The 22,726-nt window shown below is 36.9% G+C and overlaps 1 protein-coding gene and 1 long non-coding RNA gene across 3 annotated transcripts in view; one reads left to right on the top strand and one right to left on the bottom strand.

Annotated features, from left to right (window-relative positions):
- Positions 1 to 22,726, bottom strand: part of MED13 (mediator complex subunit 13) — a 96,915-nt gene that overhangs the window by 33,726 nt on the left and 40,463 nt on the right. For both annotated transcript variants that reach the window (XR_014821283.1, XM_021067300.2), the window contains exons 10-16: positions 11,848 to 12,061; positions 10,794 to 10,875; positions 7,810 to 7,931; positions 4,443 to 4,533; positions 4,096 to 4,310; positions 3,607 to 3,803; positions 1,383 to 2,299 (exon numbers count right to left, since the gene is read on the bottom strand). Coding sequence is in view for 1 of the 2 variants with exons in the window: in XM_021067300.2 (XP_020922959.1) it covers positions 1,383 to 2,299; positions 3,607 to 3,803; positions 4,096 to 4,310; positions 4,443 to 4,533; positions 7,810 to 7,931; positions 10,794 to 10,875; positions 11,848 to 12,061 (1,838 nt within the window). In the remaining variant the exon portion in view is untranslated. The remainder of the gene's footprint in view (positions 1 to 1,382; positions 2,300 to 3,606; positions 3,804 to 4,095; positions 4,311 to 4,442; positions 4,534 to 7,809; positions 7,932 to 10,793; positions 10,876 to 11,847; positions 12,062 to 22,726) is intronic.
- LOC146398211 (uncharacterized) lies at positions 5,483 to 11,740 on the top strand. Its single transcript, XR_014821297.1, has 2 exons — positions 5,483 to 6,324; positions 7,208 to 11,740. It is a non-coding gene; the product is annotated as an uncharacterized LOC146398211 (long non-coding RNA).

The raw sequence follows: 22,726 nt of genomic DNA, 5'->3' as shown, positions 1-22,726 counted from the left end.
GTGGGTATGCGCTATTGGGATCCCTGTTGGGTCACTGGCTCTCCTGGTGATGCCTCCACCTGAGTGGGCTGATAACCCTGCCTTTGGGGTCCCATCACCCCCAACTAGGTATATGACATAAGTGCTTCCTTGTGCGACTGCAGAGGCAGTGGAAATGGGCATGAGTAGTATGAGGCCTTCTCGAGGCTCTTTACAACAAACTGCTGCTTGGATGGCACCTTACAGGCATTTTGATGGTGGGTGGCCCCCAATCCTAACTAGCTGGACCCCCGCCAGGATCCCGAGCATAGCTTCCTGCAGGCAGTGCAAAAAGAGGATGGTGATAGCCGGCAACACCTATACCACCTTTTTCCACCCTTCCATGCCAGGTGAGCCTAGATGAATGGTCTGGGATGGTGGGAATGGGGATGGCAGATAGCAAAGTAAGTCCACACTCCATTCCCACCTGCCAACGTGTCCTCCACAGATGGGCCCCTTGGGGGAGCTACCTGCTCTCCATGCTCCCTGTCCTGGCTCTCCAGCCCAGCTCTGACTAGGACAGCAGATCTTGGATGACAGCCAAATGTCCCACCCTGCCTGGGAAAATGGGACTCATAGGTGGCCTACTGCTCCACTGGCTTACCTCCCAAAACTGGCTTACTTCCCAAACTGTCCCCAGTGCTCCTGCCCTGCTGCCCTTTGCAGGTCTGGCAATTTATGAGCCTTTCAAGCAGATCATGCTCTACATCTGAATAGACTTGCAGACAAAACCCCCTCTTATACTCCAGCCTTTCATGGCACCCTCCCAGTAAGGCATCACTCCACCATGATAAGCCACTTGTACCCCATGACTAATGATGACAAAGTGCTTCTTGTCCATTATATGCTGCTTGCTGGGCACCACCTGGAGTAAAAATCCAGTTCACTACAATGCACTGGCCATTTGGCCATATTCCCTAGCACTATGAATAGCATCCATAGCTTAATAAATCACATGCAATAAGAAAAAAAAAAAAACAGTTGGTTTTGTTTGTTTGTTTTTATGGCCACACCAGTGGTATATGGAAGTTCCAGGCTAGGGGTCGAACCTCTGGCCTAAACCACAACCACAGCAACACCAGATCTGAGCCCGGTCTGAAACCTACATGATAGCTCATGGCAATGCCGGATCCTTAACCCACTGATTGAGGCCAGGGATTGAACCCACATCCTAATGGATGCTAGGCAGATTCATTTCCGCTGAGCCATGACAGGAACTCTGAAAAAATAGTTTTAAGTCCAAATCTAAGCATCTCTATCAGCTGCATGTTAAACTGCCTTTAATTCTTTTTTCTAAGAAAGAAAAGCAAAGTCAGACAACTAAAGGAAAATTAACAGAGAAACCATTCCATTAGCATACTTACCATTTCTTTTGGACCAGGGATGTAAGCAAGAACTTTTCACAAGTGCTTCATCAACTTTTCCTCCTGACATGTTATCCATGAACTGACGTCCATGCTCTAATGCAAGGTAGCAGTCATTGCAACAGTCCCGCTCTTCAACACGTACCCAATTGTTAATAACACCAATTTTGGGGAAAGGATCTTGGTCTGCAGCTCCAAAGGGTGAAAATAAATTAGTGCACTGATCTTGTAGCAATAATATCAACTCATCAGGCAATTTTTCAGATTCCTTTAGTCCTCCATTAACATGTTCTGCAGAAGTAGCCCTGAGAGCTTCAAAACGTTTTTCTGCTTCTTTGCCACATTCTGTGTTGCGTCCTATGATATCTAGTTCATCTTCAAGAAACAATCCTGAATTGTTTCCAAATTTTCTGTTCATGACAGCACTGAAGCCACAGGTACACCTATACTGTGCTTCCTGCGTTGGATCCGGAATGTAAACTCCAACATCGGCACCCTTGATATTCATGTTGCAGACACATATACAGCAACTATCAAAGTTACAGTCTTTAAACAAATTCATAACTGATTCTGAAAGAATGAGGTTTACATAAAGACTGTGTGCTTCAGGGATGGAAGGAACAGTTGCAGGTTCAACAGAATTAAGGGGTCTGCAAGTGGATGGGGTGGAAGCTGGTGAATATAAATCTGAATTTTCATATTTGACTGAACCTTGAGCACTAGCAGGTCCACCAGCTCCACGAGGAGTCCTTGGAGTCCTTGGAGTCCTTGGAGTTGGAAACCTGGGGGTAGATGGAGAAGGAAGGATTCCTGCTCCACTGTTACTAGGAGGTGCACTGCTCGGAGGCATCCCAAAAGAAGTATGAGTTTGAGGTGTATAAGCAGGGCCATATTCTTGATCCATAGTACTTCCATCACTAGTGTCACAGAGCAAAAGAAAATAAAAAACACACATAAAAGAACACATTAATAATGTAAAATACAACTAAAAAGGTCCCAAATGTTTTTCAGTAACACTGAAAATTTTGAAAGCACAATTAATGCAAAAATTACAAGTACAATTAAAATGCATTTTTGGTTAATATATCCACTCTAGGTATCTGGAAGTTCCCAGGCTAGGGGTCAAATCAGAGTTGCAGCTGTCAGCTATGCCACAGCCACAGCAACATGGGATCCAAGATGCTCTCTCAACATACACAGCAGCTTGGGGCAATGCTGGATCCTTAATCCACTGAGCGAGGCCAGAGATCAAACTGGTATCCTCGGAGATACTAGTCAGGTTCATTACTGCTGAGCTACTACATGGAACTCCAACTGGTTCTACTATAAATAAAATCTGTATATACTCTTCATTCCTAGACATCTACATTACTATCTCTATATTTCCTGTACTACAAATATCTATATATCATTGATTCTAAGATGCCATTATTTTTTTTTTAATTCTGATTTTAGAGATGTTTATGTATAAAAAAGGACAATGGCAATTTTAAGAAGTTACCAATTATGAGACACTCCATTTCAGAGATATTTAAATATAAAAAGTTTGTGAGATATGGCAAATGTACAAATGAGAGTGATTTAGAATTTTAGATCAAAATAAAAGGTGCTTCCAAAGACAAATAAAAATTCAATGGTTCTAACTGTTCCAATAGTTTAATCATACCTAACTAATACCATTAAAAGCTATTAATCAGGAAATAATTTAAAAAATTTTCAAAACCCAGTGTTTGGAGTTCCCGTCGTGGCACAGTAGAAACAAATCTGACTAGGAACCATGAGGTTGCCAGTTCAATCCCTGGCCTTGCTCAGTGAGTTAAAGATACAGCGTTGCCGTGAGCAGTGGCAAAGGTCATAGATGTGGCTCGGATATGGCATTGCTGTGGCTGTGGCATAGGCTGGCAGCAACAGCTCTGATTAGACCCCTAGCCTGGGAACCTCCATGTGCCATGGGTGTGGCCCTAAAAAACAACAACAACAACAAAACCAGTGTCTTTGCACCAGGTACCAGCATACTATGTGCTTCTGTGGAAAAAATTAAAGCTGATAGTTCCCTGGTGGCCTAGCAGTTAGGGATCCAGCATTTTCACTGCTGTGGGTTTGATTTTGATACCAGGCCCAGAAACATCTGTATGCCACAGATGCAGCCAACAACAACAAAAAAAGAATAAAAGTTACATAAGCATTCATACACTATCTATCAATAATAAAATTTAAATCATACCCCTCTTTGATGAATGGCATTGTAGGCCCTGAAGGAAGCAATTCCAATTTTCCAAGAGTCCAACTCTGACGGTAAACACACTCTTCTGGCAATTTGATAGGAGGCAGACACTGGCTTGGTAGAGTTTTTAGAGGTGCAAACATGGAACATCCCACTAGAACTTGACAATTTTCAGGCTTATAGACATAAGAAAAATCCTACAATATAAAGACCATGAGTTTCAGCATCTTATCTTCCAACGGAAAAAAACCTGACTGGACTTTTTTTTCCTTTCTTTAAATAAAATAATAAAATGTAAATATAATTTTAACTCTTTTCTTAAATGCATTCTTCCAAACTCAGTCTTCTCTTTAAATGCATTCTTAATAGTGTTACCACAATTCAAATTTGTCCACTACAAAACTAGAATCACTATGAAAGGATTTTTGAATATAGTAATAAACTAATAAAAATACAGAAAGTAAATTATTTTTCTAGAAAAATACTTACTTTAATTTCAGAAGGCTTGGGGCTACAGAATCCTTCATCGACCTCAATTTTGAACTGTGTTCCTATACTAGAACTATTTCCTTCTAAAACAGTTCCTCCAGGTGTTGTATCCATACTACCATATTCTTTATTATTCATATTCATTGGGGAAAATCCCATAATATGCTGTTCCAATGATGGTGGTGTGGGATACATCTTGTGAAGATCTGCAGTGCCTATATTTAATAAAATACACATTTTAACATAAGATGAAAAAGAAGTTACTCCGTGTTTAAAACAAAGGGGTGGGGAACTTTGTTGAGATTAAGATGGAAGATTTTTCTGGAAGACAGATTTGGGAAGCTTACTTATGCAAGATAACGGGTCCAGATTTCCTGTCTTTGACTCCTTGCAGCTGGATTTATCATCTGATCCATTTGCTGATTTTTTAGATCCAGGCTATTCAAAAAAACACATACACAAATATTTCTCTGAAATTTAAGTTTAATTAAATCACATTTAATTGAATGTGATCAAGACAGTAATCAATCAGATGTAATGTGAATAAAAGCCCATCAGTGCTAAACTCATATACTAGATATTTTTGAAAATATAAAAGACATTTTAGTTTACCAATGAACCCAGATTGGTTTATGTGTTGATTTGATACTGCCCCAATTAACAGAGAGAGGGAAAAGTTCCTTCAGAGAAAATACATAGAAGCAGAGTTCCCTGGTAGCCTGGCAGTTAAGGATGAGGCACTGTCACTCTGGCAGCTTGGGTCACTGCTGTGGCTCAGGTTCAATCCCTAGCCAGGGAACTTCGACATGCCACAGATACAACAAAAAATAAAACACAAAAGAAACAAACAAACAAAGAAGCAAGAACAACTTACCACTTAAAACCCATTAAAATAAAAAATTATAAGAAAAACCTGCAATAAGGGTTTGTAATTAACATCAGAATGGCCTCTTAGATATTCATAAAGCTTTTTTACCTTTAAATAAGACATTAAAGACGTCTACATAATCAATCACCCCAAATTCTTTACACTTTTACCTTGCTTAATATTTAATAATCTTCTTCGTGCCACAACAGATAAAACAAAGCAAACTTCAATAGGACACCTAAGAAAAGGTAAGTGTTTTTGCTTTTTTACTTTTTAAGGCCACACCTGTAGCATATAGGAGTTCCAAGGCTAGGGGTCAAATCAGAGCTAAAGCTGCTGGCCTATGCCACCACCATAGCCACACTGGATCCAAGCCACATCTGTGACCTATGTTGTAGCTTTAGGCAACACTGGAACCTTAACCCACTGAGCAAGGCCAGGGATCAAACCTGCATCCTTATAGATACCAGTCAGTTTCATAACCCACTGGGCCACAATGGGAACTCCCTAAAGTTAAGGTTTTGTTTTTTGTTTTTTTTTTTTTCTTGGTCTTTTGTCTTTTTAGGGCCACACCCATAGCATATAGAGGTTCCCAGGCTAGGGGTCTTATCAGAGCTACAGCTGCCGGCCTACACCACAGCCACAGCAATGCAGGATCCAAGCTAAATCTTCGATGTACACTACAGCTCATGACAATGCCGGATCCTTAACCCACTAAGCAAGGCCAAGGATCAAACCTGCAACCTCATGGTTCCTACTCGGATTCACTTCTGCTGCACCACAACAGGAACTCCTAAAGTTAAGTTTTAATACAGTGAACAAACTAAGATTTATCATCTCCAACCTGTCACCAGTGTTGTTATAGCTGACATCTTGGTTCCTTGTCTCTTGTTAGCCACTTTGTCAGATAAGGAGACTGAGCTCCGATTACAAACTTTGACCTCAGAAGAGCCACAGCTGATAGTAGAGATAAAGTACAAAAGTACCAAAGTATTCAGGGATATATTTACCTAAAATATACTATTCTAAGGGATGTGGAGTAAAGTTTATGTAGAATGATATCTACATTATGACTGAAGACACCAAATGTGTACATATCTGTGTACATAAATGTGCAGCCCTCAACACAAGGGTTTGTAAATGAAAAGAAAACAGCAACAAAGTACAGAAAAATAGAAGAAGAAAAAAACATGCAGCCTTAAAAAACAAAAAAAATTAAAATACATTAAAAAAAAAAAAAAAAAGACCTAATGGAAACGGAAGTTTCCAAGCTACCTTTATGAAGATGAAAAAGGAATTCCCTTTTTTTTTTTTTTTTGGTCTTTTTGTCTTTTCTAGGGCCGATCCCACAGCAAATGGAGGTTCCCAGGCTAGGGGTCTAATCAGAGCTGTAGCCGCCAGCCTATGGCACAGCCACAGCAACAAGGGCTCTGAGCCGCATCTGCGACCTACACCACAGCTCACAGCAATGCCGGATCCTTAGCGCACTGAGCAAGGCCAGGGATCAAACCCGAAACCTCTCGGTTCCTGATTGGATTTGTTAACCACTGAGCCATGACAGGAACTCCCAAGAATTCCCTTTTATAATGCATCATCCAATTCATTAATTTGCCAGAGACTTGATATTATGGGGAATCCCATTTTAAGATTTCTTTTATCTTCACCCTTCTCTGCAAGAGTCTTAAAGTATTACTTTTTCTTTCTCTTTCATTAATAGAGTACGTAGATGTCTTATAATAACAGCCATGACACCAAACAAATTAAAAAGAAGTGGTATTTCTTAATAAATTGGCAAGGCAAATAATTTTAATGTTAATTACTTATTATTGTCTGAGTCAATTCTTAGGTCATTTCTAAACCAAGAGGATCAAAGAACAGATAAATAATTCTGCTTCTAAAGGGCTACAGAAAAAAAAACATGGCAGAACTTACATTAAGCTTAATAATACATATCCTTAAAATATAAAAAATGAAAAAAACCTTTAATGTTTATAGTCGACATTACATCAAAAATGCTCAGGGAGGAGTTTTTGTTGTGCCTCAGGGAAATGAATCTGACTAGTATTCATGAGGTTGCAAGTTTGATCCCTGGCCTTGATCAGTGGGGCTTAAGGATACAGCACTGCCATGAGCTTCGGTGTAGGCTGCAGGCGCGGCCAGATCTGGCGTTGTTGTGGCTGTGGTGTAGGCTGGCAGCTATAGCTTCAACTCAACCTCTAGCCTGGGAACCTCCACATGCTGTAGGTACAGCCCTAAAAAAACAAAACAAACAAACAAACAAAAAACCCTCAGGGAGTTCCTGCTGTGGCACAGCAGGGTAAGGATTTAGCGTTGTCTCTGTGGTGGCGCCGGGTTTGACCCCCAGCCCAGGGCAGTGGTCTAGTGTTGCCGTAGCTGTGGGGTAGGTCACAGCTGCAGCCCAGATTCAATCCCTGGCCTGGAATTTCCATATGCCAAGCCAGGAGTTCCCACTGTGGCTCAGCAGTAACAAACTTGACTAGGATCCATGAGGACACAGATCCCTGGTCCCACTCAGTGGGTTAAAGATCCGGTGTTGCTGTAAGCTTCAGTTTAGGTCACAGATGTGGTTCAGATCTGGCATGGCCGTGGCTGTGGCCAGCAAATGCGGCTCCAATTTGATGACTAGCCTGGGAACTTCCATATGCTGAGGGTGCAGTCCTTTAAAAAAAAGAAGAAGAAACCAATTAAAGAAATTTTATTCCAAAGTACTTTCTATTGTTCAGGGCTAAAACACAGTATTCAAGTCACATATCACTTCTGAAAAATAAACTTACATAAAATCAAAGAAAACAAATTGTAATTGTAATCATTAATAGAATACTCACCGTCAATTCATCTTCATCAGAGTTAAAAAGATTATCAAGGTCAGTATAAGAGACAGCCAGATCTGAGTCATAAATCAAACTGGTTGATGGAGGACGGGCATGATTAGTAGCTCGTGGAGCATCTATATATGTCAATCAGAAAAACGAAATCAAAATTATACTACCGACAAAGTATTATTCTATTTATTTAAGCTAGATATGTAACATTAAAAATTATAAGGTGCTTTGCAATAAGACATTATAATTTGCTTAATATATAGACTTCTGTTTCACGGCAATAAAGTTGAAAATAAAAAACTAAAAGTAGAGTTGCCCTATGATCTAGCAATCCTACTCCTGAGCATATATCTGGACAAAACTGTAAGTTGAAAAGATACATGTTCCCCTATGTTCACAGCAGCACTATTTACAATAGCCAAGACATGGAAACAACCTAAATGCCCATCAACAGATAAATGAATAAAGATGTGATATACATACAATGGAATACTACTCAGCCATAAAAAAGAATGAAATAATGCCATTTGCAGCAACATGGATGGACCTATAGATTATCACATAAATTAGGTCAGAAAGAGAAAGACAGATGCCATATGATATCACTTATACATAAAATCTCATTTTAAAAATGACAAAAGAAATGGAGTTCCCATCCGCACAGCAGAAACAAATCCAATAGGAACCATAAGGCTGCAGGTTCAATCCCTGGCCTCATTCAGTGGGTTGAGGTTCTGGCATTGCCATGTGAGTTGCTGACACAACTTGGATCTGGCGTTGCTGTGGCTCTGGTGTAGGCCAGCGGCTATAGATCTGATTAGACCCCTAGCTTGGAAACCTCCATATGCCATGTGTGCAGCCATAGAGACAAAAAGGCAAAAAAAAAAAAAAAAAAATTGACAAAAGAACTTACTTACAAGACGGAAACAAACTCATAGAGAATAGACTTTTGGTTGCCCAGGGGGGAGGGTGTGTGGGGGAGCGATGGATAGGGAGCCTGGGATTAACAGATGCAAACTCATACATAGAAGGGATAAACAACGAGGTCCTACTGTATAGCACAAGGAACCATGTTCAATATCCTGTGATTAAACCATAATGGAAAAGAATATGAAAAAGAATGTGTGTGTATATGCATACATACATACATATATATTACTTTGTTGTACAGAATAAATTAATACAACTCAGTAAATCAAGCATACTTCAATAAAATTTAAGAAAAAAAAAGAAAAAAGTTGTAAATAAACATCGATACCTTCCTTCCCCAAGAAACTCACCAAAGGCTATGTTATCCTTAACACTGCTAAGTAATCTACATAAATAATATATCAAAAAAAAAAAAAAAAACACTAAGAGGGAAATAGAATTGAACACACACACATTTTAATTTTTCTATCTTCCTAAAACGTAGAAGCAGCACAGAATAGTTAAGTGCTCTGGCTCTTGAGTCAGAGAGACCATTAATTTGAATCCCAGTTCCAACACTAACAGTATGATCCTAGGCAAAGTTACTCAACGTCTCTGTGTTCCAGTAATGGCAAGAATTAAATGTGACAGAAGTAGTAGGTAAAGCACACTGCCCAGTGCTACGGATTTCAGTACTTATTTAAGTATCTCTCAAGTGAAGTCTAAGTTTCATTTCGGTTTTAAAATTTTCCTTTTTGCTTTATTTCTAGTTTTAGGGAAAAAATATGATTGCTTTAGAAAATATAAAAATACAAATCAAAGTTAAATTCCTCTTATACTGCCAGAAAAAACTGCTGTTTGGTATATAAACTTTCCAAAGCATCCTCAGGATGTTAAATGACTTGAAACAAGTCCTCACTTTTGGAAAGATGAAAGTCACTGTCCAAGTGCTTCTGCATTATCAGTTCTAAAGATTCACAAGGGGCAACAGTTCTGAAATTTTAGAATGTGTAAAAATCATCTAGGAGGGTACTTACTAAAAACCAAGATTTCCAAGTTACACCTTACAAAGATGCCCCATACTATGGTAGATGGTCCAAATTTTGAGAAAGCCCCACCACAGGCACAAGAAGACAATTACACATTCCCTGTCTCCTAGGGGTAAGTAAATATGCTAAAAAACCCAAACTGTTAACTCACCAAGCTACTCAGAACCACTAACCACTCTATTTATCTCATGAAAGACCATCTCTTCCTTATTCAGATGGACTTTTTTGGGGGGTGGGGGTGGGGCAGCAGCATGTGGAAATTCCCAGGCCGGGATTGACACCTGCACCGCAGTAGCAGCCAAAGCCACTGCAATGACAATGCTGGTTCCTTAACCTGCTGAGCCATGCCACAGGAACTCCTGGGCTTTTTCTTATTCCTGTTTGTAGTTGCACAGAGCCTAACCCTCTCTATCTATTCCAAATCTTAAAACAAAACTTTGTCCCTAAAAGACACATACCAAAGGACAACTTCCCTTGTCTACATCAAAAGTTGAATAGATTGTGTAAAAGAACTAATATATAGTGTCTCTTTTTTCTATTCACAAAAAGCACAAGTCATACACTCTCAAAGTGGAGTCCTGATCACTGAATCTCCAGTGCCACAAACAGTGGCTACACTAACATACATATGTTAAATTGATTACCTCAGCAACTTCTTCTAACTTGGCAGGAGGTGAAGAAAGGAACACCAAAATTACAGTAAAGTCTAATTCATAAATTGTTTTTAGACCTGAGAGGGATCTCAGAGGTGATGATCTTATCCTATCTCCTGATTTTACAGGTAAGAACTATTTTTATTTGTTAAAAAAAAGGAAAAGAAGTTCCAATAATTCAAAATAGAATTTCTATCACCTAAATTTGCTTCTCCCAGTACAAAATAAATAAAAAATCCATCATTTAAAGATAGGTCCCTTTCTATGAAGCGTACGAATCATGCAAAAAAGGAACACTAAAAGCCCAACAATATCACATTAGTTCAGAGAAACAATCCTGAAATACATTATTTTGATCAGGAAATAAATGTTTTACCTTGCTTGATAGAGGGACTAAATAATGACATAGCATCTTCTTCATGTGATAACACTGTTACATTAGATGGCCCATCTTCTACCTGCATACAATATTACACATTAGGCTGAAAAATATTTTATCCATAATAAAATATACCAACTATTGCGTAGCTATATATCAAGCATTTTACTAGGTGTTCTATAGACATTTCACTAATTCTCACCACTAACCTACATGATAAGTAAGTAATATGCTTATTTTACAGATAAAAAAAAGTCCTAAAGATAACCAAGGAAATACATTGATAAGAGGTGGAACTGGGATTTCAACCTAAATCTATCAAATTCCAAAGTCCATGTTCTTTCTAAAATACCTACTGCCTTTCCAGCTACTACTGTTTTCTTACTTATAGAAAAACACAATGTCAAGTGTCTGATACCCAGCAAGGCTAAATAAAACTTTGTGAAATGAAGTCTTTATATTAAACACATTGGTCCTTTATGCAATTTTACAGCTTTCAATTTCCAATTTTGTATTCAAGGCAAAATTCTTATCTTGCAGAGTTATCTTGTGCTTAAAAAATCCTCAAACATTTGATTTCAAAATTTTTAATCAAATAAATACTTGTATATCCCACACTTTATTAATGTAAGATCTTACTTTTAGGGGCACTGTACATTCTTAACTCACATATTTAGAAATAGTATGTATTTCTAAACTCAGTGATGTCTATTTTATTGCATTTTTGAAAACCAGTAATTCACCTATAGCATAGATTAACTCAGAATCAAAACAGTTTGTCTGTCTTGATTTCAGTATAGAAGAAATTAATGTACCTTCTCCAATTTCAAAAGTTTTAAAGATCTTTTCATTGTCAGAGACCAGCTATAATTTCAAGTCCATACAAGCTCCTAAATTTTGTACAACATACCTGATTTACCTATTTTTTAAAAATGTTTTTCTAAGTTCAAAGAATAAATCTTTTTTTTTTTTTTTTTAAATGAGAAGTGTGGTTCTATACACAGAGCTACAAGTCATCAGTGACACTTTGGCGTACTTTGATTTCTCTTACCTTGTGTTTTTTTCCAGCTTCTCTCTCATTATTTTGTCTATCTTTCTTATCAGGGAAAAGGAATTCCTCATCCCCTTCAACAAATGCATATGGATCAATTTTAGGTTCTTGTTCTGAATCAGATGCTATTGCTGCAAGATACTGATTTTTAATTTGATATTGCTGCACTAATTCATCAGAAACTTTTAAAGGTTTCTTACATTGCACCATTAACCTGCATAAAAAATAAAATTAGAATAATTATATTTATTCTCAATAAAAGCATAACAAATTTCCAAAAATATTTAAATATCATAAAGTTTGTAGAATTATTCAGAGATGATCAAACCCGCAATTCATTTTACGATGAAGAAACTGAAGCATAGAGAGGTTATATGAAGTCTCAAATCTAACAATAGAGAAATGGAGCTAAAATCCTGTTCTCATAGTCTTTCCAACAAAATGTGTTGTCTTTTGTTGTGACACTATTCCCAAGTCCTCAAGCATATTAACTTGTCCAAATCCATAAACCTGAAAGGGATTCAAATCTAAACTGCTCCAGCACAGGAACTCTCAAACTCCCAACTATACAGTGAGATAAGACAACTTTTATACAATTTATATATACCCTTATACAATTATATAATGAAAGTGACTATCCTTTTCCTATTGCAATGAGTGGATATATTTTAAGTTTAAAAAATTTAAGAGCCTGATTTGTGTTTCACGAAAATAACATTACTATGAATAATTCTGGCAAAGTGTTTACATTGGCAAGTGGAATTTCAGCGCAAGTACCTCAGAGGTTTTTAAAAATTGGAAAATCCAATTTTTATATTATTGGTCTTTTCATTCCACATGGTGACCGATAAACAAGTTTCTCTGTACTCTCCTAAAATATCCAATAAAATGACAAAGGACAACAGAACAAGCGAGAAGACAACAGTGCAGTTGGAAAGATGAACTACTGGAAACAAAGACCAGAGGAAGGTATAAATCTAAGGCTGAGAGAGAGAGGGAAGCCACAACAAGCTGATCTGCACTACAGAACCCTGGAAATCACCAGGACTTTTACATCTCTGAAGACCAAGGTGCTTGGTGAGTGTGAATACAGAAATAATTCATTTTGGGTTTGTATGGGATACTTTTAGACTCCCAAATCACATTCTCTATGCTTGCAAAGTTGAGATTCCCATGTTGCCAGAACAGTAGCCACCAGGCTTCTAGACAGATAATGCTCAAAATCCTGCAAGGACTATTTTACCCTGAGTATAAAACAAAGTCTATAATATCCTTCCAAAGCTTTCCATGATCTGTCTCTTCTTTTCCCCTCCAACTTCATCTTCTACTATTCTATTCTTCCCTCTCTTACTCTTCTTTCAGGGGCTTCCTTGATACTCCTCAAGCAGGCCAAACACACTCCTGGCCGTTCTCTTTGTTTGGAACTTCTTCCTCCAAACATCTCAACTCCCTCACTTCCTTCAAGTCTTTGTCTAAATGTCACCTTATCTATGAGACCTTATTTAAAACTGCAATATGTTCACTACCTCAACAGTGATTTTCCCCTTAACCTGTTTTTCTCTCCATAGCATTTATCTCTTAACATACTAAGTAATTTGCTTCTGTTCATGGTTGACCGGCACTCCCACTAGACTATAAGCCTCTAAATGTCAATGATCTTGTTTTTGTTTACTGAACTATCTCAAATACCTGCAAGTGCCTAGCACACAATAGGTGTTCAGTAAATATTTGCTAAACTAATAAATGGAATCTAAAAGGCACACAAGATTGAGATACTTTGTTTGCATTACTAATTCTAGAATACAGTATCTTGTTCTTTGAAATAAACCATCATTATTCACTAGAAAGTGATACTGTTGCTGCTACTGTCTGTTGTGAGTAATAAGACAAATTGTAAAAAAAAAGTAAGATTTGGGATCAGTAAGGGTATTTGCTAGCTTATAAATTATTTGAATGACAGAGATATTTTCTTAACTTACTCACCAATGTCCAGCACCAGAGGCACTCTATATATCCTAACCCCAAACTAAAATCCCAAGTCTACAAAAACTTCCATGGGAACATAGTGCTAACACAAATGTCAATGGGATACATTTTAAGAAAAGCTTTGTACCTCATCATGTTAGACCCTAAGTAATTGTTTCCCAAACTATCAGATACCAACATAAATCTTTCCAAAATAGTATGTCCATCGACTTTGACATGTATTTTCGTATTTAATACTTAAAATAACCTCATGAGACAGGAACCTCAGGGTATGCTCTCCAAATTTGATGTGACAATTACAATAGAAAGAAATGGTCACATGGTGTCAGAGTTACAGCTGGAAAGACTTTAAGTATGCATATTCACTTAACTATTCTTGGGGGAAAGTACATGAACCTATCCACCATCCTGTCACTAACCTGAAAGACTACTCTGTGTTGAGGTAAATAAAGCAACTGTTTTTCGTATTAAGTTGTCCTCTGGCAGAAGCATAAAAACTGCCACACTATTTACATAGGTAGTTGTTAAAGCTAGTGGGCAGTAACGTCAAAAGGAAAAAAACCCTACTGCACAGGACTCTATTAGGAATAAAAAGGAGTAAACCAAATGCAATACCTAAAGGCAACTTTTTCTTATTTTATTGAATGGTTCTCACAGACAGTGGGATAAGCAAAGACTTTAAAAGAAGTCAATATCAATAATATCAAGTCACAATAAATTTAAAACTATAAATTATTTACATGACACATCCTTCTATATTTAAAACTATTAAAAATAGAAAAACTGATTTTTTAAGAGATGCCAAATTAAAAACTCAAATTATCATTTCACTATCCAATTATATAGTATACATACACTTTTGCAAACAGAAACAACACACCTCTCCTTTTCTAAAAGGAACATTCACATATAGCCAAAGAGTTAACTACAGAGATAGTTTCAATCAGATATAAAGATAAATACAGACAAACTGGAAAAGAATGATTAGGTACAGCCATGAACAGGAAGCTTTTCAAAACTCAAAGCATACTGAAATTACTTTTATATTATTCATAATTCTATCTCCTTCCTTTTACTATGACAAAGTAACATACTACTCTAAAGTGTACTTGTCAAAAATTTAATATGGCTTATAGCGTATGTTTTAATGCTTTTATTCGATAAAATTCTACCAGACAAGGTTAAGACAGTTTTTTAGAATTGGCAATTATAGGAGATAAGCTACAAGAGGAAATGCTAATGAAGAAATGAATTTAATAAATCTCAAAAAAATTTTAATAGTACCTTTTCCAGTATCATCGCCAATACTCAGAGCCAGTGCTTAAACTGAGCCAAGCTAACTGTCAAAAGCATAACTTTAATACATTAAAGTAAGATATCAAATAAGGCAAAGAAAAAAATCTTAAAAAGATCTAGAATACAGTAAATCAAGACAAATTTATTTCATCATAGACTTCTATGAGACAATATAATTAGAAACTATCTTTTTAGAGATCAAATAATGCATTCTACAACTATATACATACAGTAAAAACCTGGTATATCACTAATACAACATAAGAGCTAGCTCTATTCATATACATTATGGTTAAGATATCCTGATGTATCCCTTATTATTATTTTCTTTGGCCACACCCATAGCATGTGGAAGTCCACAGGCCAGGGATCGAACCCCAAGCCACAGCAGTGACAATTCCGACTCCTTAACCAAGCCAGAGGTATCCTTTATACTGACCAAGAAATTGTAAGTACAGTTCCTTGTTCAGGGTTTAGAAAGGTTCCTTCTGAATCAGAACAGCAGCCTATTTTAAGCAGTTACAATTTCTACTTAAACTAAGTGCTAAACCCTTGAAAAAATACACTTAACCCCTAGCTCAAGAACTTCCATAGGCCTTGGGTGCAGCTATAAAAAGAAAAAAGAAAAAAAAGATATTTGCTATAGATATGTATATCTTGTGAGGGGAATATGGTATATTTCCCACACCCAAACTCTCTCTCCTCCTCTTAAATTCTAACAAATTAGAAAAGGAATTTTGCTTTAAAGTAGTTGCTAAAAAATCTGGCATCAATTGCTGGATAATAAGAATAAATGAATAAATGAAATGCTTAGAAATGATGAAGTAATTACTCTGTACTAATCAGCCATCACCATCTAAAACTGAATGGAAAAATAAATCTTTCATTTCTCCACCTATTTTGAAAGCCTAGCACCACCCCTTAATAGCAATCAATGGAAAAAGAAAACTTAATTTATTTATGCCAAATGGAAACTAAGACGTTACTTAACACAAAACAAAGGTCTAAATTCCTCCTCAGAGTTCCCCTGTGGCACAGTGGATTAGGATCTGGCATTGTCACTGCAGTGGCTCACTTCACTGCTTAGGTGTGGGTTCGAACTGGCCCAGAATTTTCACATGCCATGGGTACAGCCAAAACACCCCAATTATCTACCATACTAAGTATATACTTAAGAGCTTTAAGGCTAATGCTTTTTAAAAATTTTAAAAATAAATTTATCCATGATCTCCTAAAAAGGCACATATCTATAAAAGTCAACTACTATAATGAAATCTTTTATTTCTATTGATGCATTTTTGCCCCTCTTTGCATTGTATAAATATTCTAACTACCCATACAGTCCTTTAGTCTATTCTGTAACATCTATAAAATCCCTCCATCCCTTTTATGTCCTTCTAATTTCCCAGTAATGGCCCTGTATCACCTTACAAACAGTATTTTGCCAATCCATTATATCTCCCTATCCCACCTTCCAGGTCTCATTTCCATCATGACACACCAGACTACTAAGCAACACCCTATAATTTATCCATACCAAACTACATAAAGCTTCTGATCTTCATAAATGGAATTATTCCCCACTATGGCTCTCCACCCCTACTATATTTTATATATAGTCATATCACAGAATTTAATGTTATTTTCCATTAAACTACAATTTTGTTTAGGGCCAGAACCAAATTTACTTTAAACCCTAACAGTGTTCTTACAGCATCTTGTATACTATAGAAACTTCAGTTTTATTCCAACTGATAAAATCTATCTTTAAGGAACATGAACTATAAAAAAGACAATCTTCCTAAAAAAGGAGAATGTACAAGTTGCAACAGCCCTGTAATTAACCTCATTAAAATTAACTGCTATACATTTAAAAACACTTTCAAAACTCTAAAGTAAAAAAAGACAACAGAAATGTACAATATTAATTCACAAATTTATATAAAACCATGCTTGTGAATGGATTGCTCTGACTAGCAATGTGTTTGATTATATTATAACCTTTAAAAATATATAATGCCTCTAAAAGAATTTAAGAAGATTGTTTAAATGTCATTAATAAAGCATAACAACAATTCATAGAATTTTTATTTTTGTTTTTTAGGGCCGCACCCTCAGCATGAGAAAGTTCCCAAGCTAGGGGTCAAATTCGAGCTGCAGCTGCTGGCCACAGCCACAGCCACAGCCACAGCCACAGCAATGTGGGATCCAAGCGGCATCTGTGACCTACACCGCAGCCCATGCCAACACCGGATCTCGGACCCACTGAGCAAGGCCAGCTATCTAACCTACAGCCTCATGGATACTAGTCAGATTCATTTCCACTGCACCACAAGGGGAACTCTCCATAGAATTTATTTTTATGACAAAGGACATCATCTGATTTTGTCAACTGGCTTTGCCACTTCTCTAAGATGATGACTGATTCTCATGATATCCCACCTCAAGTAATATTAAGAGCAGGTGCTTGATTTAGTAAGTTATTCCAACAAGACCTTTTTAACGATGAGAAAACGATCATGCCAGGTAATTTACTGTGGTTTGGGAAGACTAAAATAGTATGGGAGACAGCACCCTAGTGAAACTAATCAGTAAACATGTATGGCATATCTGATTTAATAACTTATTCTAGGGTTCAAATTTCTGTTAAAAGGGATTTGTGACATTAAAGCACCTCAAAATTATTAACATTTTAGGATGAAGAATTCCTTGTTGTGGGGGATCTCCTATACACTTAAGATATTTAACAGCATCCCTGGCCTCTATCTACCATATCAGTAGCACACCCCCAGTTGTGACAACAAAAAATGTCTTTGGATATTGCCAAATGTCACCTGGGGGTAGAGGGTAGGGGCAGAAACTGCCCCAAGTGAGTACTACCATAGAAAAATAACTCTAGGAAAAGGAGAGGTCATTCAGATGATTAAAACATAAAAGCAAAACTAACAAGCTACCATGTATAAAACAGTTACAGTCCATAAATGTTTTTTAATTCACTTAGCAGCTAAGCCTCTGATGGCTTTCTGTGATATCTACCCTAGTCTAATCTTCTATTACAATGTAAAAGTAAGGATTCTATCTATAAGTGACTTGTGACACAATACACATTTTAGTAACTGGAATAACCAAAACAATATTCATATGAAACATCCAATTTTAAAAATCCTCTATTTAATTTTTTTTTTCTTTTCTTTTTATGAGGAAAAACTGTTGACCAGGAACAGGTAAAGGCATTATTTCCTTAATTTACATAACCATGACCCAGAACCACTCTACTCTGCATGCTACCTTTCAAAATTATGTTTCGGAGTTCCTGTCATAGCGTAGCAGAAACAAATCCAACTAGGAACCATGAGGTTGTGGGTTCTATCCCTGGCCTCGCTCAGTGGGTTAAGGATCCAGCGTTGCCATGAGCTGTGGTGTAGGTCACAGACGTGGCTCAGATCCCAGGTTGCTGTGGCGTAGGCTGGCAGCTGCAGCTCCAACTGGACCCCTAGCCTGGGAAGCTCCATATGCCTCCAGTGTGACCCTAAAACAAACAAACAGACAAAATTATGTTTCTTTCCCATTCTTATTCAATGAGAAAAATACCAAAGTAATTATAGAACAGATTCTAAGGTTAAGCTGTATTAACTTCTAAGAGACCACTTCACTCAAAGATTCATGCACACAAGCAGCCAACACATTTATATGGCTAGAATTCTTGGATCTTAGGAATATAACATGTGCATTAAAAACTCATTAAAGTTTTTAAAACTGAAAATATTTACACCCCTATATTTTTACATACATTAAATAAGAAAGCATAACACCTAGAAATAAATAAGTTTTAAAATCATGAAGTAATCTAGGGCCATACTATCATTTCACTCATGCAAACATTTGCTGAACGTCTACTATGTACCTAGGATTGTTCACAAGCACGTGCGCACGTGTGTGCACGCATGTTGGAAAAACATAGTACACAAGACAAAGTCCTTGCCCTCACAGAGCTTACATTCTAACATGAAAAAATCCATTAATTAATATATAATTTCAGATTTTATATATATAGGGAGAAAAAGCAGTGCACAGAATAGGTAATGATTTGGGGAGTGAACAGAGGTACAGTTTAGGTACAGCGGTCGAGGAAATACCTCCTCCTAAGAAGGTAACTTCTGAGTTCAAATGAACCAGAAGGGGTGAGCTGTTTCCCCAATCTGTAATGCAATTCTAAAGGCCCTTAGGTTTTTGAAGGAATAGTAAGAGAGCTGGTGTCATAAAATCAGGAAGCAAATAGGAGAGTAGTAAATAAAACTAAGAACTGGGTATGGAGCAGACTGTGTAGCCTTAAACATGAGGAAAAGAGTTTGGATTTTATCCTAAATGTAAAGGGAAACTATAGAAGAGTTTTAAGCAAATGAGTAACAATATTTAACTTACAATGATCACTCTGACTGCTGTATAGAGACTACATGAAGAGAAGTATAGAAACAAGGAGTTTCAGGCAAGAACTGAAGCTAGCTTAGATTTTTATATTGCATCTTGCCTAGACAAAATTAAGTATCTTCTAAGACTTGTTTCTAAGACATCATTTGCTTTCAAGAGAGCCACTAATGATTGAACGTATTAGTTATCTTCCATGGTCACAGGTATCCTTAATTCCCTAAATCCCTTAATTTCAAATCCAGATTAATTTTAATTTTTTAAAAAGTCACACTAGAATACTTTTTTTGGGGGGCTGCATTCACAGCATACAAAAGTTCCCAGGCCAGGGATCGAACCTGCGCCACAGCATAATCCATGCCACTGCAGCGAGAACACCGAATCCCTAACCCACTGTGCCAGAAGGGAACTCCCATACCAGAATACTTTTAAGATTCAAAGTGCTAGAGGAAGCATACAGATTTGTCTACTAAAATAATAACCAAGGAATTTTAAAAGAAAATAAACCTCTAATGGGGAAATGAGAAAAAGGCTGTAAATGGATCAGGCATTTTAATTTTACTTAGTCTCAGGGAAGCTCAAAATCAGTGAAACAGAGCACAGAAAGTTCATAGCTTAGAATATGCAAGAGGGGACTAAAGGCAAAATATATAAACAACAGGAGAGCCAAACTGTCTAAAAACCAGAGAAAATATGGACTTGTACCTCTAGATAGAAATGAAAAAAAGCTGAAAATGGAGAAAAAGAACAGGTTTTCTTTTTTTAATAACCATTTTTTAATTGAAGTATAGTTTATTTACAATGTTGTGCTAGTTTCAGTTGTATAGCAGAGTGATTCAGTTATATATATGTATATAAAAACTGAATATATTCTTTTTCATATTCTTTTCCATTATAGATTATTACAAGATAATGAATATAGTTCCCTGTGCAATACAGCCGGTCCTTACTGTTTGTCTATTTTATATATAGTAGCATGTATATATTAATCGCAAACTCCTAATTTATTTATCCTTCCCCTGCCCATCCCAAGAGGATTCCTTTTCTTAAAAAAATGAATAATCCCCCTGGTGAAGGCACAAGATCTGGAATCCTTTTCATCCTGGAAGTTTAAGGAAAAGGCCTCCCCTCTGAAACATTCCCTATGATGCACAGTTCATACTAAAATATTTACTAAGTCTTGACAATCAACAAGGCTCTGCTTTTATATACAAAATTTCTAATTATCTCTATTCCTTCATGCTAAAATGTGTAAAATTAAACAATAATAAGAAATATGATGAGAATCAATATAATAAAGAAAAAGATCAATGGAGTTCTCCTATGGTGCAGCAGGTTAAGGATCTGGCCCTGTCACTGAAGGAGCCTGGGTCACTGCTATGGTGCAGGTTCAATCCCTGGCCCCAGAACTTCCATGTGTCACGGGCATAGCCAAAAATAAAAGAAAAGAAGAAAAAGACCAAAATAAAGTAATTCTAAAGAAAAAAATTACAGGATATTAAACAAGAGGGTGCTTTCTTGCTTTCTTTCTTTCTTTCTTTTTTTTTTTTTTGCATTTTAGGGCCATACCTGTGGCATATGGAAGTTTTCAGACTAGGGGTCAAACTGGAGCTATAGCTACCAGCCTACACCACAGCCACAGCAACGTAAGATCCAAGCCACGTCTGCAACCTACATCACAGTTCACAGCAATGCCAGATTCTTAACCCACTGAGTGAGGCCAGGGATAGAACCTGCATCTTCATGGATACTAGTTGAGCTCTTTACTGCTGAGCCATGACAGGGTAACTTCAATGGGTGCTATTTTATTTTTATTTTATTTTTTTTTGTCTTTTGTCCTTTTAGGGCCACACTGGCAGCATATGTAAGTTCCCAGGCTAGTGGTCTAATCGGAGCTGTTGCTGCCGGCCTACACCACAGCTCACAGCAATGCCGGATCCTTAACCCACTAAGCGAGGCCAAGGATCGAACCAGCAACTTCACGGTTTCTAGTCAGATTCGTTTCCACTGCGCCATGATGGGAACTCCAGCAGGGGTGCTATTTTAAACAAAAGTTTAGAAATTAAAAAACATTAAGAAACAAATATTAATACTATAAAGGCCAGAAGTTAAGGCATCCCCACAGGAAAAAAGATGGAAAATGAGAGAAAATACATAAGTTCCACATCTGAATTACAGAAGTTCTGCAGAGAATGGAGAAAAAACTAAAGACATCATCCAAGAAAATGAGAAATTTTTCAGTGATGGGCCAAAAAGACTTCAAACTGTACCAGCCCTACTCAAAAATCCAGTACAAGGACTGAATAAAAGACCACTATAGAAACACATATTCTTATGAAATTTCAAAAGCTAAAGATCCTAAAAGCTTTCATTGACAACAGTGTTAGAGAAGGAAATATAATCTTTGCATACCATTTGGCCTTTCGTTGATAAATAGGTAGACAATTTTAACAAATATAATAGTAGAATAAATACAATGGCTGGTTGATTTTCACCTTAAAAACAAACTATAGATAAAAGTGCAAAAAGCTTACGGGACAGATGATAAATATAATCAGAACAACATAGAAAAGGAAAGGAAGACCTGAAAAAAGCCTACCTCTGCCCCAGAGTACATCATACATAATGTGGACAAAGAAGGCAAACCACATATGGAGGAAGAGATTTGTAGCACATACAACTAATACAAGATTAACAGCCAGGATATACAAAGAATAAATCAGAAAAAAAAAAAAAAAGAGAAAAACAATAGGCTAAAAAGATATCTGCAGCACATATAACTAATAAAAGATTAATAACAAAAATATGAAAAGAATAAACCAGGAAAATAAAGAAAATAAACTAAAAAACATTATGTATAGGCCCATAAACACTTTTAAGTGATACTTAACCTCACTAGGAATCTGGAAAACATATATTAAGACAATAAGATGCCATTCTGCATTCAGCAGATTAGCCAAATTCAAAGTCTTAAAATACCAAGTACTGAGAAAAATGTAGAATAGAACCATATTCTGCTGGTTGATGAAGGTATAAACTGGTATAGTTGGAAAGTTACCTGTCAACAACCCTTAATGTTGAATATGAACATACATGGCCTACCAATTCTACTTTTTTGCTATATTCCCTAGAGGAATTCTTATATAAGTATATGAGAAAATGTGTACAAAAA

Source organism: Sus scrofa, chromosome 12, assembly GCF_054392235.1.
Source record: "Sus scrofa isolate SSC_HxYL_T2T_F1_AM1 chromosome 12, Sscrofa_HxYL_maternal_Yorkshire_Landrace_v2.0, whole genome shotgun sequence".
In the NCBI taxonomy this organism is placed as follows: Eukaryota; Metazoa; Chordata; class Mammalia; order Artiodactyla; family Suidae; genus Sus; species Sus scrofa.
The sequence above is the reverse complement of the archived record's forward strand: the minus strand, read 5'-3'. Positions and strand labels throughout refer to the sequence as shown.